The following is a 19930-nucleotide window of genomic DNA, read 5'->3' as shown; positions in this document are numbered from 1 at the left end:
GTATGGAGCAAAACAGCAACACTGTGTCGACTCAGTATCGATACAGTTTGGGGAATGTGCTGAAACGCTTCACGAGGCCTCATCTACCCATCACTACCAATAATCAAAATGTAAAATAAATTAATTGAACATTAATTTGCTGAAAGCAAAGAGCCAGAGCGTCTGCTGAACACGAGCTTTCAGCTTGTGGCAGGGGGTTGGGCGAACAGCTCAGGACCGACGCTCCCCTCGCCTCTGATTGGTCCAGGTCGTGAAGTTTTCGCGCCAACGCGCTGCATTGTGGGGGACTGATAACGGAAGTTGTTGTGTCCTGAACAAGTTGGTGGGCTGTGTTGTTTGGCAGTGGGAAAGAGGGGCGCTGTGTTTTGGTTTTTAGATTTGAACTCAGGTTGAAATTATACCTGTCGCGGATGCGGGGCGAAGAGTCTTCGGATTCGGAGTCGAGCAGGATGGAGGAGAGCTCGGTGCGGAGGAGTCTGGAGACGTTGTGTCAGGAGCTGAACATGGACGAACAGACGGCCACAGAAGCTATGGACAACTTTACTGCCATATGGAATACATATACTCTGGAGGTGAATAATGTCCTCTAAATAGTCAGTAGCTGTTTATTGAGTCAGACTCCTGCTAAGCTCATTACTGTAGATTAATTTTCATGTGTAGTGAATGCTAGACCCGGACACGAATACAGCAGTTAAAGGGCTCTGTTTTTACTTTCCACGCTGGAGTTGCAGCGGTTAGTCGATCGCCACTGTTTATGAACTAATCATATTGCCAGTAAAATGATCGTGCTGATTTATTCCTGTGTCAGAGTCACCCCTGGTTTCAGCCTCTGTAATGCAAAAATACTTAATGTCCAAGGGAAGCTTTAGTGCTACAGCAGGTATCAGCTGGATCAAGCTAAATATATACAATATAATAAACTAAAAATAGATGAGAGACTAAAGACAGCGTATATAGATTTATTTGGCATTTATTTTGTTGAGCTGTTGTTGTCATATGTTGTTTATTGTTTGGGTTGCTGTGATTTCTGATAAAGTAGACACTAGAGTAATCATAATTATTTTATTTATTGAATGTAACTACTGTCCAGAACCACAGTCTTTGGTCATATCAGGGTTTGGACTGAATAACAAAAAGGGGGAAACGTATTGTTACCACTGACCTTGGTCATGAAATTTTTTTTATAAACATAAAGACGCTTGACTTGATTATGTCAAGCCTGTTCTTGTATACTAGTGTGGGTGGGTAAAGCTGTGCAGTAATTTAAAGAGTGCTTGTGGTATAGGGATGCACCACTGATGAAATTTTAGATTTTTTTTATTCACTTAAATGCATAAAATTCATGGCAATGTTGTTTATTGAAAAATAAAATGAAAAACAATAAATGGGAATTATTTGAAACCGTGAGTCATGCAAAGATAGCCTACTCTGTGTAACTACTCCATGCTCTTAAACTTTATTTCATTATTGTGTTCATTTCCTGTTTTTATGCTTGTCTTATTTGTTCTGTAAAGTGTCCTTGAGTGTTTTGAAAGGTGCTTTTAAATAAAATTTATTATTATTATTATTATTATTAAAACTTAAGTAGAATCCAAAAATTAAAACATGGATAAAAGCAGGAAAGGATATTTTTAAAAAACACAGACACACTCTTATAAGTATAATGTTGATTCCTAATTCATATTTCTGAAGCTGTAACAGCAAAGTGTTTTCTGATCAGTTTAATGTTTCTTGACTAAAAAGATGAATATGATTGTGCATCACGCAGCTGTTTGATCACAAAGCTTTCTGTTTATGTTATGTATCAAAGACAGATGTGTAAATGTTGTGTTGCTGTTTCTCTGCAGGGAGATGTTGTACACTGGCTGGCATGTTCGCTGTATTCAGCCTGCAGGAAGGGGTCCACTCCCACAGTGGGCAAAGGGCTGATGGAGGGAAACTGTGTCTCGCTGACCAGGATTCTTCGCTCCTCGAAACTCAGGTGAATCTCTGTCAGCTCTGCGCGACCTGACTGTGCAGTTTAAGAAAAATGTAGTAACTGAGAAAGCAGTGAAAACATCAGTGTGCCGAATAAATTATGAGGTGGTAACTTACCTGGTTTTAGATGACTGATGGTGAAGAAAAGACTCAGATTCAGTGTCTTCTTTACAGATAACACAGAAAGTGAAAGATTTTTTGTATTATCTGTAGAAAAATGTGACCATAAACGATGAATATTTACAAACTGAAATCCTTTAAAAACAACATTTCCAGTTAAGTTTTAATGGGAGCCTATCCTCCATTGTTTTGTGTTTGAACATGTACACTTCTGCTTGTTCTGTCCCTTCCTCAGTCTGATCCAGTTCTTCTCCAAGATGAGGAAGTGGGCCGACATGTCCAAGCTCTCGCAGGACTTCAGGCTCCGAATGGAGCGCCTGGAACGCAACTTTGAGGTCTCCACTGTGATTTTCCGCAAGTTTGAACCCATCTTCATGGACATGTTTCAGAATCCGCAGGGAACCGACCCGCCACGGCAACCACGCAGCAGGAAGCACAGGTAACGCACACGGAGCTGCTGGTCTAACCCTTGGTTAACATTCTTGTAAAGTTCTATATCTAAAGTATTAAGATTTAAATTTGAAGGTGTTTGCTTTAAATCCCTCTGATGCCTGACTTTGCAGTGCAAATTATATTAAAGTACATTCAGTTTTCGACACTGCTTAGCTATAAATTTGCTTACTATAGATTTAATTTTGTAGTGAATGTATTTTAGAGCTTCATGTAAAAAAGCACCTGAGCAATAATAATAAAGGGATTTTCACTTTATTTAAATGCGTAGTTCCATGTTAAACACGTGCTGTCTTTAGCAGAAGCTTCTGTGAATTTTACAAATTCACTTTATTGGTGACTTTAAGGCCGGACAGGACAGGACGTCCTTTTAGTCCTAAATTTCACTAATGCTGTAATTGGTTAATTCATGTAGCCGTACGAACATCACAAAGGACAAATTCTCTGAAAAGCTCTCCTGTTTATCAGAGGTATGCTTTCCTCCTGTCAACAGCAGCTCATACCAGAAAGATAGAACACATTTGATTTTGGACACAGGGTCGTTTTTGTTTTGTTTTTTGTGATCTTGTCTCATACCATCTCTGCCTCTCGTTAGTTACTCTGACCACACACTTAGTCACCAGCCGTCAGTCTGGAAATGCAGAGATTTTATTCTTGTTGTCACATTTAGTCAATACACACAGCATGACCGTGTCCTCTCTCTGGGTCTGCAGGCGGCTGCCCTGTCACATCAGTGATGTGTTCAAGTTCTGCTGGACTCTGTTTGTCTACACTAAAGGTACCCACAACTAAGCTTGAAAGGACACTTTACATTTTCGAATAACTGATTACACAAATAATTATGTGCTAAATTTTTTTCTCCGTTTTAGTTTCTTTAAATACAGCTACTAAAATAATTATTATTCATTACAGCCGTGATACATGATGTAACTGTGTGTTTCTGTTTGTGAAGGGAACTTCCGTATGATTGGGGATGACCTGGTGAACTCGTACCACCTGCTTCTCTGCTGTCTGGACTTGGTGTTTGGAAATGCTCTGCTCTGTGCCAACAAGAAAGACCTCATCAACCCGACGTTCAGAGGTGGGGGACCTGTGTGGTTGTCTCAAAGCGTTTTTAGACTAATTGCAAGACCGATTTTTAAAACTTTCAGTTATGTGTTATCTTTTCCAGAATGCATTCCCAGAAAGCTCTACATTGATTAACTCCTCAGGTTTTTGTTTCCTAAACAGCTGATCATTGTTTACACTTTTACAGCTGTGATCAGAAATGTTACATCAGGGCGATTAATCACAACATGACAAATTCCTTTTATATGATCAGTGTTTTACGTTTGTACAGTGAGACACTGATTAGCTTCTCGGGAAATTCAGTTTGGGGAATAAACTCTGAGCAGCTGAGGATCACAAAATCTAAAATCAGGTTTTATCAAGCAGAAAACGTGATCTTAGGATCGAGTAGCTCAGAGTTTTCACTAAACCTGCTTTTTGGAACAGGCTGTTGTTGCTCCAGTACCCTCACAGTACATTGGTTTATTTGTGTGTCTGTGTGCAGGTCTGCCTGCTGCGTACCGTGCTGATGGACATATTTCCTCTGATGAGCCTCCTCCATGTGTGTTGGAGAGATTGTGCGAGCTCCACGACGGGCTGGTGGTGGAGGCGAAAGGCATCAAGCAGCACTACTTCAAACCTTACATACAGAAGCTGTTTCAGAAACAGGTGCATTCGATTTATCCTAAACATATGCATACATGTGTTTAATCATTACAGTTCTTTTCCAGCTTTTTTCATTATTTATTTTTTATTTTTTTCAAGCAGTAATTTTGTTTCCCTCCAATCTGCTGCTACCTCACATTTCTCACCAATCAGATCCTGAAAGGTCACGATGAGCTTTTGACTGAACTCTTGGATCCTCAGAACTTCATCGATAACAAGTGAGCAACAAGAGAACAGAAAACAGCTTGTGCTCTTCCCTCTTCTTTCTGTTTTAGAAATGTAGATACATTTGTGTGTGTTTGCAGTAAAGCCATAAACAGGGAGTATGAGGAGTATGTGCTGACGGTGGGAGACTTCGATGAGCGAGTGTTTCTGGGAGCCGATGCCGACGAGGAGATCGGAACTCCAAGGAAGATCGTTCAGGAGCCACCTGCCAGCCAACAGCTGCAGCAACATGTGGAGAAGGTAAACACACACACACACCATTAACAACACAAACTGAAGGTATAGTCACCAACAAAAGATTTGAAACACCTGCCAGAAAATACCAGGTCACCAGTAAATCAAACAAAAGACTGAGAAGAAAAAATGATTTTCGATTTAAATAATCGAGGTTTTCATAATAAAGTGCGAGGTGAATGCAAAATCCATTTGATAAAGTTTGTATTAAAGCAACAATTATTGACCAATGTTAGTAAATTAGTAAGAAAATAAAAGAAATAACAGGAAAACCATTGCTTTTACTTTTAATGTAGTTTAAATAAAGAATAAATGGGCCCAGCCCAGGATGAACTATTTTGTCTTTAAGGACGGATTTAAAAGCAGCCAACAAAGGAGTAGATCTGATATGAAGCAGCATCTAAAGCTCAACTACAAAAAGTGTGATCCTTCTTTGATTCAAACCTGGATCAGCGAACTCAATAAAAAGTCACAGAGATGGAAAAAAACCATTGTGGTGTTACTTCAAGGAAATTTACTCTCTCCCTCTCTCTACGCAGTCTGCCTCTCTCGCCCCCTCCACCCCTCTGACCGGACGAGTGTACCTGAAGGAGAAGGACCTGCTCGTCACTCCCGTCTCCTCGGCGACACAGAGTGTCAGCAGGCTGCAGAGCATGGTGGCTGGTTTAAGGACGGCCCCCAGTGACCATCTGATGCAGATCTTCAAGTCAGTCTTTTTTCTTCTTTTTTTTTTGTCTTTGCAGAACTACAGCACCAGTGAAAGGGTGTCCAAACTTCAGACTCGTACTGTACTGTACTTATCTTGAGCATGAAAATAGTGAAAGGAATACATTTAAATTAGAGGAGAAAGACTGTATACTGTAGATTTAACAGTGTGGGTAAAGAGTAGAGGAAAAAGTGATTCAATCATGATCATTAGTCTGTGGTTTTATGAGTAAAATTGTTTGACTCAGTCATTTTTAGTTTTTCTGTCAGGGTGTTTTGAGCAGGACTCTTTGATCCCCACCTCCTCTTGTCTGTAGAGTCTTTGAACCTTGTGGTGGGAGGGGTCAGAGCAATGTGGGGCATGTGCATGTAGTAGGAGTTTCTTAAATTGTTTATGAAATGCTACCATATGTAAGTTTCACCAGCATCCTGTTGCTACTCTACCATTTTGGACTCCAGTTGCTAGCTAATGAACTCAGTGTAGCAGGAAATGAACCGGTTTGTTTTGGTGTGATTGTGCCAGGAGGATTAGGATATCTGTTATCAGCTGCAGTGTAAGACACTGAAGCTGCGGTCCATTGTACTACACAATGAAAAGTGTCATTACTCAGCTGAATGATACTGTAGATAACTACAACATCACCCTGATTAGCCTGCTGGTAGGGAAATGTAAGATGAGAAAATCCTCATCTTGAAAAGCTTGAATTCTCCGACAGATTTTTAAAAAATGCTAATATTTAGTAGTAGTAGTAGTAGTAGTAGTAGTAGTAGTAGTAGTAGTAGTAATATTATTATTAAGTATTTAATATTTAGTGGCAATTCATGTATCATTTAAGAGAAATAAAAAAACAATAAGAGTTTGAATATTAGTGAAATGGACTGTAAGCATTCAGTTACCATGGATCTATTTTCATATATTTCTGAATCATTAAAAATCCTCTGAACATTTCTTTTGAGTCACAGTTACATCCTCCAGTAGATGAAAGCACGAGACATAACCAAGAATAACACAAGAGTTTACAGAAACAAATGTTTCAATAATGCGCTTTTCATAAGACGCATGATCCTGAAACCAGTATCACTCAGTCCCTTTGTGGTGTTTTCTATACTCAATAATGTAAAAACATTTGTTTTGCCTTTGTTCTTATTGAAGGTCCTGCTCCAGAGACCCCACAGAGTCCATACTGACCCGAGTGAAGACACTGGGACAAACCTTCAAAGAACATTACACCAACGACTCGGAGGACACGCCTGGCTCTCATATAGGTAGAACACAGACGGTGGTTTGAGGAGAGGTGTCTTCAGTTTTTAACAGACGAGAGGTTTTTGGTGATGACTAATGGAATCTCACTGTTGTGCACTTTTCTACTCCGATCACTGAATCATTTTTCTGCAGTATGAATTAAAATAGTATTAATTAAACTATGCTGGCTGTCAGACTCACCAAAATCCCTGTAAAGCATAAATGCATGTGTGTCTTTTGTTCCAGACTTTGCAGAGAACCGTCTAAAGCTGGCTGAGATCCTCTACTACAAGATCCTGGAGAACGTCATGGTCCAGGAGACCAAACGGCTGCCTGGCAGAGACATGAGCGTAAGCAGCAGTCAGAGCGTGTTTCATACAATAATGAGCCACTCGCACACTACAAGTCATTTTTACTATCCTACCTCAACGTAGATTGTTCTCCACACAACACTGACATCATTCCTCATCTGATGAGGCCTGTGTGTATCTCTATCTCTAATTATACCTGTGTGTATAATTAAATATAAATTTATGTTGCGTAGTAGCATCAGACTCAGTGTTTCTCACTCATATGTCAGTCACAAAAATGATTATGCAGTTGTCAACTACTGGATGAGATGCATGGATCGAAGACGCAGCTAATTTATATCGAGCACCCCCAAAACCCGGGCAGCAAGCCAGACTGTAGTGAAAACACAGAAGAATGCTAACACAGATGTCTGTAGAGTCTCTGGCTCAAGTTTAAAGGTGTGTTTGTGTTGTCAGGTTTTGCTGGAGCAGGATATCTTCCACTGTTCCCTGATTGCGTGCTGTCTGGAGGTGGTGCTGTTCGCCTACAGCTCCCAGAGGACCTTTCCTTGGATCATCAGTGTCTTCAAACAGGTTCCTTTCTACTTCTTTAAGGTAATAGATGCTTAGAGCGCACACACACACAACCTTTGCTGAATAAAGGGTTAAAAAAAAAATATCTAGACCACTAAAATCAATTTCCATCTGTGTTGCATCTGCTTAAAGTCATTAAACCAGATGCAGTACAGATGTTTAAATGAACAGCTCCTGTTTCCGGATTGATGAGTAAATAAAACCTGTCCTCTCCCCAAGCAGTTTGGGGTTTTTCACCACTCTGGATTGATTTAGTGTGTTTGTGTGCACAGGTGATCGAGGTGTTTATCCGCTCCGAGGAGGGCCTGTCCAGAGACATGGTGAAACATCTGAACTCCATCGAGGAGCAGGTTCTGGAGTGCAGGGCGTGGACCACAGACTCTGCCCTGTGGAGCGCCTTGCAGGCTGCAGGGAACAAGGTTCCCACAGTGGAGGAGGTCAGAGGAACACACATAATCCATAATAATTATAATATTGATAAAAACCTCCAAACTGTCTAGAAATACAAGCTCTCTCAATGTGCTTTGCATAATTTGTCTCTAAAGGCTCAAATAGAAATTTTAATAAACATAAAATGTCTCAAGTCTAATTTTTCATCATAAAGAGGATCAGTCCCATAAACACGATACTGGTGAAGACTATGAGGCCAAGAGGCAAGTGAAGAAAGATTTACATAGGAAATCACTGAAGTGGGAGCTATTAGACTAATTTCCAGCTTCATAATTTTATCTTTGGACTCTACTGGAGCAGCTTTGCATGAATCACATGTTGAGAACTTGGTGCAGCTCCTGAGATCATCAATTCTATGGGGGGGAAATGTTACTTTTTCCTGTAACTGTCAACTTTCAAGCTGAAAAAACATTTACCATTCATATCATCCACAAATATGAATTTGTCTGAATCACAACATGAAATTTCTCTATATTTTTTTTTATCTGAAAGTGTTAGATAATACAGTATTAGATAAGAGCATATCAGATTCAAGAAGTTGGGAGTGCACAGTGCAGTTAAAACTCATAACTAACAGGTGGGCGGGGCTTGTGTGTCACTCTAATTGATATGAAGAGCCAAGAGTAGGAAAGAAAAACATGTAAAACTCTGTTTGGAGAAGTCTTCAATAAACACTAAATCTCATCTCTTTCTGCAGGTGAATTTTTCCTCCAGTCTTGACTCAGGTTCTGCTTCTGGATCTTGTTCTGTCAGTGGAGGGCAGTCCCACCTGCCCATGGTGGCCCTCTCACCCATCATCCATCCCCGCATCAGGGAGTTCCGGTGCGGCCTGGGCAGCGCCCGTAAAGGTGGGTCTCTAAGCCGGGCGGGTCTTCAGGTTGTTTTTGTAACTTAATGTTAAATTTTTTGTTTTCTCTTCACCTCTTCCAGATGTGCCTCCCTCTCCACTGTCCGTACATGACAGGTACAGCTCTCCTGCAGCTGGCAGCGCGAAACGGCGTCTCTTCGGTGATGACCCACCAGCTCCGTCACCAGGCCTGAACGCCGGCTTAAGCCCAATGTCCTCTCCAGCAAAGAGGCTGACCTTTGGCACAAGCAGCACCCTGAAGATCGCAGGACAGGGGACACAAACCACCGTCCTGAGTATCCCACTGCCAGGTGCTTACACCTTACACCATTCCTGTTTCACTGTTGTCATGGTTGCATCATCAGCCAAAACAGGATAAAATTACATATTTTTTATTTATTTCTTTTTTTAAACCTCCCTGGCACTGAATAAGCTGAACTGCCACCAAAAACAGAGACTTGGAGCACTCGCATTTGCATTTCTTTACACAGAGTATTCAGGCTCCATACAGAAGAAGGTCAAACCCTCAAACTGAGACGGTGTTAGTACCTTGCTCTGATGCTGGACATGGATTTAAGCCTCTATCCCTGACATGCTGATAGTTTTCTTTGCTAAAATAAGTCCACATAAACGTTCAGGCAGTTGGTTTTTCCTGCTAAACATCTGTTTGTGGGAATATCTGCAGGTACAAATAACACTGACCGCACCATCACGCTGATCCCGGTTCAGCCGTGTGATTCTTCTGCTCCCATCACGGCTCAGTTCCTGCTGACCGCCTCCCCGAGCCGGCCCACCGCCGTTGCCACGACCTCTGATACCCAAGCAGGAAATGGACGACCGAGACGCACAGGATCACTCGCTCTCTTCTTCAGGAAGGTACGGACTGTGAAAGGAGTGTGACATTTTACGACAGGCTGGTTTCATAAAAATCTCTAGTTATAAATTTAAGAATTTAGAATTTGATATTTTTATGTTTCTATAACCTGATCACTCTACTCTTTTTGTCTGGGAAAGAAACGCGTTAATAAATAAACCTTAAAATGTGCAGAACATAATACAGGTTCCAGTTTAGATGATAAACATCCCACTAGAGCTACAACCAACAATTCAGATTTAATCTCTTGACTTCTTTTTCCTCCTTCCCGCTCAAAAAAAAAAACCAGAGCCCTTTTTTATTTGTATTTTTGTTCACATAAAATGTCTCTTTCAGATCTTTGATCAGAACTTTGTATGTCATGCATTACACTAGTGGTTAGAGTAATACAGTTTCATTCTCTCTGAATATGAAAATAAGTAAGAACTAAATACTTTTCAGTTTTAAGATGTTTACTCGAGTAACATGAGCTGCATTAGCCACTGCCCTCCATACATTTATCTTTGACATTTTATTTTTCTACTTGTACAGCAGCTGGAAATGATCAATTGTGAAATTGGCAGGACATATAAATCTCGTCCCTCTGCCCTTGCAGGTGTATCACCTGGCTAGCGTACGTCTGAGGGATTTGTGTGTGAAGCTGGACATCTCGTCCGATCTGCGAGGGAAAATCTGGACTTGTTTCGAGCACTCTCTGGTCCACTGTACCGATCTGATGAAGGACCGGCACCTCGACCAGCTGCTGCTGTGCAGCATTTACATCATTTCCAAAGTGAGAACCCGGAGAAAAGCTTCACATTTAATTAAGAAGAATGTATGGCAGCTGTTTTTAAACCGCCTGAGGCTGCTGCGCTGGCTTGCTGGGAAATGTCTTTCTGGCATTTTAACACTGTTTTCTAATTTCTCAATCATGATTTTTCTCCTCGGAGGGAAATGTGTTTCTGACAGCTGCTGTGACCAGCGACCTGTGCAGGAAAGCCAGGCTGAGTCAGCCAGAGAAAAGCAGACAGTTTATTCACAACATTTTATCCTTTAGCTGTCTTAGCTGTCAGTATAGTTTCTCCGATGGAGAATACATTTAATACATGCAGGCTGTTACTAACCTTGCAAATGAAGCCCAGCTGAAAGTTTGAGCAGCATCAACTGTGTCACATCATCGCAGTAGTGTGTATGTATCCTGTTCATTTGTTCTTTTCATAATTGAGCCCAAGTTTCTTTTCCACTGCTGGAAATTCAACTACTAGAACAAAAGAAACATGTGCTTGTAGCAGAGGTAAGGATACCTGAGTTTAGAATCACCTGTGTACTAACGTGATGTTTCTCCAGAACAACTTACCTGAAGGATCAGGGCATCTAGTTTAAGAAATCAATTTTGTTTGTACATCTCTTGACTCCTTCCTTCCTTCCTTCCTTCCTTCCGTCCTTCCTTGTAGATCACCAAAGACACTCACACCTTCCAGGACATCATGAAATGTTACCGCAGCCAGCCGCAGGCCAACAGCCACGTGAGAAACCCCTTTAACACAAGCTAATTACTGATTCTCTTAATCAGTAATGTTATGTTTGTAGAGGCTCCACTCTTACACTCTGTGTTTATACATGTAGGTGTACCGCAGCGTCTTACTGCGTCGCACTCCCAGAGAGCAGCTGGCTGATGAAAACATGGAGGTGGATCCTGTTTCGGGTGGAGAATGTAAGCTCTCACAGACATATGTTTCATAATGACTTCCTTTAATGTAGCATCAAAGCAGCAGTGTTTATTGGCAGCCGTATTTCATGAACATTTTTAATCAGTTGTTGCATTTAAAGACTGGCAGCATCTTCTGCACAGCAGTTTGTGATATCTGAATTTAACCTATTAAGATGTTTGAGGTTAGTCAGGGATTCTCTCTTTATTATTTATTATTTATTTATGTATTTGTACACGCTGAAAGCTTCAGGTAAACTTTTTACAGATGGCGCTCTGATGGCTGACACGTTATCCATCTTTTTTTATGCTTTTCATCAGACATATAGTCTATAGTGTTATCTTCAGGGGAATAAAAAATATACATGTATTAGCTGAGAACATCCATCTGTGTGTATTCTACCACCTCCATCTGCCCCAGCAGCCAACACTCATGCTGTACAAACATAAAATACTTAAACTGCAGTAGATAAATCTGACTAAGACCTGGAAACGTCTCAGATTCTCAAACTGTCTCAACTGAGCTCCTCCTTCCAGACACCATCCATAGGTCACTGGTCACTGCCCACAGCTGAAGCTCTCTGGCTTCACTCTCCCCTCACTCATGCACAACACCCAGCTAGACTTCATCTCCTCTACCTAAAGCACCTACTCGTTCCTCCCCACCTGGATCAGGCAGTTCCCCCTTTTCCAGCTGAGAACCTACAGCCTTAGATTAACTGAGAGAAATGCTAATTAGCTTTAACATTATTTCAGTTATGGTCCCATATTAGGACTCATCAGAGGGGATTTGACCAGTCTAATTCTGGGGCACGAGTGCTTTGAAAATATGCACGAAAACGTCCCAATAAAGAAATAGAGAAATGACAAAGTTGTTTTAATACATGAGGAAAAACACGACATCGAGTATGATCAGACCGAAGGAGGAGATACTAGAGCTTGTGTTATGCCACCCAAAGTAAAAAATTGATTCAACCCACTATTTAGTTATATGACAGGAAGAGGAAACAGTGGAGGGAAATTAACGATGTAGTTAGGTGATAGAAAAGCAGGACTTTAAGCAGCTGGCTGAAAAGCTGATGATATGAGGAAGGAAAAAGTGGAGCTCGATATTTGATAAATTACTCAAAACCGTTGATTTGCTTTTCTCTTCAGCTGCAGAGAAAACCAATCAGCACTCGGGAAACTTAAACTGCAGCCAATCAGGAGGGGAGGAAGAGCGTGGTGACCTCATCCAGTTCTACAACACTGTGTACGTCCTGAAGATGAAGAGCTTTGCTCTGCGATACGCCACCAGCGATAACCGGGTACGCTCCTGCCGTTACCTGTCTCCAAGGTAACGAGATTATTGCGTGGGTGAATGTTTGTTCTTGTTTGACGTGGCTGTGTCGGTTCCTCCAGGCGGACGCTCCTCCTCTCTCTCCGTTTCCGTCGGTCCGGGCTCAGCCTCTGTCTCCTCGCCGGATCTCTCAGAGACACTCGCTCTACGTCTCCCCTCACAAGAACTCAGCAGGCTGTCTCACGCCGAACTCCTACACCTACAGGATAAACAGCAGCCCGTCTAAGGCAAGAACACACTGTCACTCACACACATGGCGCCAAAGAGTCTCTGTAACAGGACCGGGCTGTATCTGCGATAAAACACAATGTGCCATTAGTTCTATAAGGTTGTAAAGGACGGCACATCCATCGAAGACTCTGAGTCAAATGGATGAAACAGTTCTGTGCTTCATAGCTGTTGTATCACTCGTCCTGATTGGGATACAGAAATGTGTTGTTTTACACTTTTCTCTGAAGTGTCTGTTGTTCAATGTTGTTTAACTTCCCAAAACTTTTTAGTCATCTTTTTCGATTCACATTGTAGTGATGATTATATGCAGGCGCTTCTAATATTCTTGTGAATTTATAGTTGGGGGTCTCTCCCCTTTCACAATAAGTGCCCAGAAGCATTTCAAAGATGGCTGCAGAGTGGTGGGATTTGCTTCTAAAAGACTGTATTTAACCGTTTCAGCCGAGTAAGGTCCTGTAACTCCTAAACTTTCTGTTGATAATTTTAGTCTCATTTAAATCTTGGTCCTTGGTCTCATCAGTGTAATCAGTCATCATCTAGAACAAAGTCTTAAAAAGTGTTGATGGTCTGTAGAAACAGCCTCACAGTTTATTAAAAAAGTGTTTTAAACACTGCTCAGGACACATGAAAGGTGTTGTACTAGTTTGTTGTCGTTATCAATAGCTGTTTGTGTGTTGGGAGGGTGTTAAGAGCTCTGATGTACAGCTGGGACATAAACCCAGATTTACAAAAATCCTTCCAGGAAAATATCCTCTACAGATTAGATTTAATAAGAAAAAAACATTTATCATTCTTATCAAACACAAATATGAATTTGTCTGAATCACACCATGAAATTTCTTTTTTTTTAAATCTGAAAGTGTTAGATAATACAGTATTAGATACGAGCATATCAGATTCAGGAAGTTGGGAGTGCACAGTGCAGTTAAAACTCATAACTAACAATAATACACTATAAAAATAAAATGGAAGCAATGCTTCAGTGTGTCCTTTCCTCTCTGCAGGAGCTGTCAGACATCAACCGGATGATCCGGCAGGGCTGCGTGAGCAGGAAGAGAGCCTTCAACATGGAGGGGGACGTCATGATGTCGTCGGCATGCGACTCCCCGAGTAAGAGGGCGTGTCCGGAGAACGGCAGCAGCCCAGATGTGCTGCTGAAGCGCCTCCAGGATGTCGTGTCGGAGCGGCAGAGTCACTGATGGGCCGACAGAGGGACAGAAACTCAAACCTGAAACTCTGCCAGGAAAGTAATGAAGCATTAAGATTAACGGCTCCTCAGGTTCAAAAAGAAAAATCCAGCGACACACAGAGACCTGTTTGATTTCAGGAAACGTAAAGCTAAGGTGCCTGTTTTATGTCTCACATTTGATTTTAATCCAAGGGCACAAGACACCGAACGCACAGCGATATTGATGCTTTTCTTGTTTTATCCACAGCAAGTTGTAGTTCTGCTTCCTGTCTGTCGATCACATTGTTTGATCCACATCACGAAACAAAACTCACACAAGAGGCGAAACGCTCACTGAGATTTGCGTTACGTCTTTGCACAGAGGTGCTTGTTATATTCGTGTTCAATCCTCGGTGTGACTCACGTTCAGTTCCTTTCAGTTTTAATCCCGCCCCTTTAATTTAATCAACCAATCCGCTTGAATCAGAGGTCCCGTTTTTGATCTTTGAGCTTTTAATTGTTCAGTTGCCTCCACTCACTTACTGCCAGTTTGTCCTAGTGGCCACCTGTGGTATTGCACCTGAAATTCCACAGGGAAAGGGTTTTTGCTTTCCCGCAAACCTCTGGAGAAAAAAAAAAAAAAAGATGTGTAATGAGGTCGGTTTTAATTGTTCTGGTTTTAAATTTTGTTGATGGAGGGATTAATGTTTCTAAAATCGTTCCTAGCAGCTGAAAAATCTGTGTGTGCTTAGATACATGTAGATCCCAAATCGGGGCTTACACGATGCATCCCTGCTGCCGCCGTCTTATTCAGGAGGTCTGACTGACTTTGGATCACATTATTATACTAAACAGCAAAGTTGTTTTTCAGCTCTGTGGTGTTCCAAAGAAACAGATGCTAAATCAAAGCACCAATTATATATATTTCTTTTTTTTTTCTTTTTTTTAAACAGATTTTACTGTTTGAGAAACATGTTTGATTAGATAACAATAAGTAATCCTTCCTCTAATCTGACTTTTTGTTTAAATCAATGTCCTGGCATTATAATAAGCTAATGTTGGCTTATGTCAGGAAGGATAAACACCTTTTATAATACTATTATGAAAGCTGTGCTACAAGTTTTATTATGACATATAAAGGATGTTAACTGGCTCGTCAGCTGTGATCATCCTAAATTACCCGGTCGAGCGTTAAAAAGTTAAATATGTAGCTGGATTGTGGCTATATAAATATGTTAACCTGCACTGCGTTGTTCACATAACTGCTGATTTGTGTGCAGATTCCTAAAAGATAAAGTCAGAAGACTATCGTGGACTCCAGCTCTTCAGACTGAATCCCTCGTCTGCAACTTTCATGTAAAGTACTTGACAGGAAGATAAACTGGATTCAATGATGGTTAAGTCCCACTTTTATATTTAACATCAAAACAGAGCTGAAAATAATCAGCTATGATTCTAAAATTTGGTAAACCTATTCAAGCGTTTGTAACTGCTTGAAAATCAGTTGAAATTTCAGCAAATTCTGATGATTTTTAATTATGCATAGGTCTCTTCCTTCACAGACGTAAAGCATTAGAAGCCCAGAGCCTCCTGAACAATATGGCGGCCTTGTTCTTGCATTGCTTCACTCAGTAACAGCGATCGGTGTAGCGTCTGTGTCAATGGACTCTGTAAGCCAAGCGGTAACTTGTCATTCTCAGGCGAGCGTGACGCATCTCCATGGAGTCGTTCACAGTCGCAGTTTCCACCTAAAAACAGACAAACTGTGGACTCTGCCTGTAAACTGAGCCTGGTGGTGATCGTCTCATTTATTACAGTCGCCAGCTGAGCATCACATGCAGCCAGCTTGATGACATGTCTGGGATCAGACGTTGGTCTTTAAGCAGCTGTAGTAGCAGACTTTGTTTTTCAGTGTGGCGACAGCTGTTTGCGTGTTTGTGACTCAGCACTTTAAAACTCTCATACTGCAGGAATTACCTTTCTTTGTTTTAACAGACTCAAAGAATATTTGATATTTGGAGTATCTAATCATCCACACCTCTCATACATGATTTCCAAAACAAACAAAATATAAACACCTTCTCCTCTTTCAGAGAAATCTGATGTGAACACTTTTTGATTCAGAGAGCCTTTATAGATGAGTTTTCAGGGTCAGACCTCTCAGCCTGCCTGTGTTGGTGCCTTTTTTGTACATATGCAAATAAATAACAGTATTAAGGAAAATAAGTGGAGAAAAGGAAGCGCAGAAGTATCTGAAACCTTTTTCAGATGTCTGAAATAGTTGAACGTCTAAACCGTGTATCGTTTCCTTGAGATGATGTCTTTCACTACACTTCCTGCAGATGTCTCCTCTTTGTTTGAAGACTTGATTTCTGTGGAGAAAACGTCTTTTATTAGTTTTAATGTTTCTTTTTATTTTGTGGTTTGAACCATGTTGTGCTGTAATTACAGGTGTTCTGCTCGGCTGAAGCAGCATTTTTGTACGCAGGTGTGTAGTATCTACACTCGATTTTATTCTATGATGTGTTAGAAATCAGTCTCTCAGCTTCTACCTACCGTGGCTTTTTCATAATTGCTAAAAAAAGTTTTGTAAAATAAACATTTAAAAGGTGTCGAGTTGTTTTATGGAAGGCCTTAAAAACACTGATCGATGGGCGTCGCCCGTCAACTTCAGTGATATTTGTATTTTCTACAAATAGTCAAGTTTTGTATAATAAAACTCTTCATTGTGAAATTTAGCTTTCATGTGTCCCCCTTATTTCATTTTTTAAATTTTCTTTGGTGAAAATATTTTTAAAAATAATTTAAAAGTGAATTCTTGACTTTTCACGTCACTTGGGGGGGTGATCAGTACCATGAAGGTCCTGGGTGAGTGGCCACCAGGCTGCTGAGGCCTTTCTGGGTGGAGTCTCCCTGCACCGCCGTGGTTTTTCTCCGGCTTCTCCCACAGTCCAGACCTGATGTTAGGTTAACTGGCCCGAGGACAGCTGGGATAGGCTCCAGCCTTCCTGTGACCCTAAATCGAATAAGTAGAAGAAGAGGGATGGATGACTGGATAATGTAAGTCGAGGCTCCTGAAAACCACTAAATGGCCCTTGTGGTGAGGTTCCACTGGTCAGGAAGTGACCACACTTCAACTGTTATTTGGTAGATTCAGTTTTATTCTGTAACTCAAGACATCACTTGTTCACTTTTTCTGTTTTCATATATTCGTTGTGATTTTCTGATGATTTGCTGAGATGCGCCGTATTTTTCTTCTTTGTCCTCCGGGCTCGCATGCTGAGACAATGTCTGACATTTTGATCGGCTCTAAAGTGAACACCGCAGGCCGGGCACTTTAGGTAAAAGCCAGACTTTACAAATGCCAGTGAAAGCAGAGAAGACTGTCGTCACAGGTTAAGTGCTGGCTGCCCACTCTTTTCTGAACAGGGAAAATTTTGAGTCAACACCAAACCGCACGCTGTGCAGATTTCAGCAGAAATCGAAGAAACTACTGCAAAGAAAAGGAAAGACGGGGGAGAATGTAGTTCTTATGAAGTGAAGCTGGCGGGGGTCTTTTTTTGGGCAGAGGAGAATATAACAACGTGACTCGCTTTGAGTCTCAAAGGGAAAAAAAGTGTATATATTTCCATGAGATGAACCAGTTCATCAAAGGATGGCTACCAACCAGAAAAGCAGCTGAAATAGCCGTTCAGGCTCTTGTTCTTGAGGTTAACAGTGCTTTGTGCCTTGTTTTTAATTCCATTTATGGTGGTTTCTCTTTGACAGACCTTGACAATCATAAGTCTATCATCTCTTCAAATTCCTGACTGGGTTAAATGTTGCCAAGTTTGTTTTCGTTTGCAAATATTAAGCTAAACTCTTTGAATAAGAGATAAAAGTTTGCGCTTCAATCACATCTTAATCGTTTGGTTTAAAATCCACCGTGATTGTGTACAGACGCGAAACTACAAAGACTGTGACTGGATCTCTTTGGCTGTGCCTTGAAATTCTGACAAAGGGCAGCTTTGTATTAAAGTTACTCTAATGGTATTCAGAGAAAACTGCAGCTTGTCTCTCAGAACTCAAACACTGTGAGGAGAAGAAGAAAATCGTAATTCTCCTCATCCTCATGAATGCAATCGTTTTTATCCTGGTAAACTGAACACAAAGACCTGATCTAAAATTAGCCCGGCTCAGTATTTAGGCCACCTCTGTGAAGCTGCCTGAGAGTCATCCTCTCTGTGGTTTGTCTGTGCAGCGTCTCTGACGGGCCACACGTCCCCCCCCACCTTACGTCTCCACAAGGTGAGTGCTGATAATTTGCCCGAGGCTGCAGTGAAATGCATCCCGGTCGTCGTGACATGAGATTATTCACCGTCTCACACCCTGCCGGCTCTTTGTTCATGGATGACTTCACACCAGCAGCCAGTGTTTCTTCACTGAGACCGAGCAGGGGCTCAGAATCTGTTAGAGGAAACCTGTGATGTTTAACATTTTACCTGCCACTGCTGTTCCTTTATGAGGTTCTTTTCACAGTCATGACGCCCTGATCTAAATCACCGCTGTAGGTTCACTTCCACTGCTGGCAGCCAGTTATCCAAGATCCAAAAGTCAGGTCTACAGTATACAACGCTGTTAAACAAGGCACAGACACAGACTGTATTTATCAGATGGACACAGCTTATGGGTGTGAAAGACTCACCGTGGGAGTGCCTTAAACCTGCATTCTCTGTAATGGCCAGCAGGGGCCGACTGCTCTGACCGTATGGACTTCTATGAGAAAACAGCTCTACTGCTCCCCTGATGTCTGCCCTTTACTGATGAATTAATGGTCTCATCTGAAATTTTCAAGCCTTACTGAAAGACACAGTGCTGATTTTAAAACTCTGAGGTCTCCATTAGTGTACAGAAGAAGGATGAAACAGGGCGTGGTGCCCTTAGTTTCTTAGGTTGAAAAAACATTCAGCTTGTGACCAAAGAACTCCCGCTCTGAACTTGCAGCTTCATAAGGGGCTCTTGAGAGATTGTCTACAGTAAATAATGGTTCTATCAGCCTGCAGGCCAAAAATTACATTTTGGACAAATTTTTCTTTTGGAAATTTTGAGCATCATTTTGGTAGAAATGGATGACATAATAGACATGCTTCCCTTTTTTCTATACAATTTAATACATTTTCCTAGACAATATGTCTTTTGTGGTAAACACACGTATCCTCAGACGTACAAGGATTCAGAGAAAATGCAGAAGGAAGTCCAACATTCGCTTTGTGACTAACTGTCATATAATGTTGTCTTTTCTTCTTGTTTTCCATCAGCCTCAATAACAGAGTTTAGATGTGCTTGACTGGTGAAAATCCTCCCAAAACACAGAAATGTGTGACATCTTTTGAATGTGTAGAAGGTTTTAAACATCTCTGAGATATTAAAGTTCACAGGACTATGAATTATTCATGGCCGGGCGACGCATGCACGTTCATTGCATTCTGACTTTCCCATCTCGAGCCAGGGAAACAGAATCCCATCTATTATTGTGTGTGTGTGTGTGTGTGTGTGTGTGTGTGTGTGTGTGTGTGTGTGTGTGTGTGTGTGTGTGTGTGTGTTGCCTCCGCAGAGATAATACTAAATGAGAAAGAAAAAAAGCAATATTTGTTCAACTGATGCGAGATTTTTGTCGTTTCTTTACTTAAAAAAAAAAAAATTCTGCCATAAAGGGATTTGGTAAAGACGTATATTTGACACCAAAATGAAGAAACTTAAATATCCAATGTTAAAAAATGATTTAACACTAAATATACTCATGA

General features: G+C 41.2%; 1 protein-coding gene across 1 annotated transcript; it reads left to right on the top strand.

The window, feature by feature from the left end:
* The first annotated feature begins 271 nt into the window (after positions 1–271).
* Positions 272–18104, top strand: rbl1 (retinoblastoma-like 1 (p107)). The gene is made up of 22 exons (XM_005950063.2): positions 272–572; positions 1848–1981; positions 2333–2536; positions 3261–3325; positions 3500–3628; positions 4100–4263; positions 4414–4478; positions 4566–4725; positions 5259–5425; positions 6578–6690; positions 6914–7017; positions 7435–7572; positions 7824–7988; positions 8699–8849; positions 8932–9159; positions 9534–9724; positions 10318–10494; positions 11156–11227; positions 11328–11415; positions 12565–12716; positions 12811–12975; positions 13984–18104. The coding sequence occupies exons 1-22, from the start codon at positions 411–413 to the stop codon at positions 14176–14178; spliced, it is 3189 nt and encodes a 1062-aa protein (XP_005950125.1). The 5' UTR covers positions 272–410; the 3' UTR covers positions 14179–18104.
* The last annotated feature ends 1826 nt before the right edge of the window (positions 18105–19930 follow it).

This window comes from Haplochromis burtoni, unplaced genomic scaffold (assembly GCF_018398535.1).
Source record: "Haplochromis burtoni strain Fernald_Lab_line unplaced genomic scaffold, NCSU_Asbu1 Contig_737, whole genome shotgun sequence".
NCBI lineage: Eukaryota > Metazoa > Chordata > Actinopteri > Cichliformes > Cichlidae > Haplochromis > Haplochromis burtoni.
The sequence above is the reverse complement of the archived record's forward strand: the minus strand, read 5'-3'. Positions and strand labels throughout refer to the sequence as shown.

Bases quoted from the DNA above. Each gene is read 5' to 3' on its own strand.
- rbl1 (XM_005950063.2), top strand. From the start codon at position 411: ATGCGGGGCGAAGAGTCTTCGGATTCGGAGTCGAGCAGGATGGAGGAG. The intron at 573-1,847 runs GTGAATAATGTC...GTTTCTCTGCAG, and splicing joins GGAATACATATACTCTGGAG to GGAGATGTTGTACACTGGCT. The intron at 2,537-3,260 runs GTAACGCACACG...CTGGGTCTGCAG, and splicing joins CCACGCAGCAGGAAGCACAG to GCGGCTGCCCTGTCACATCA.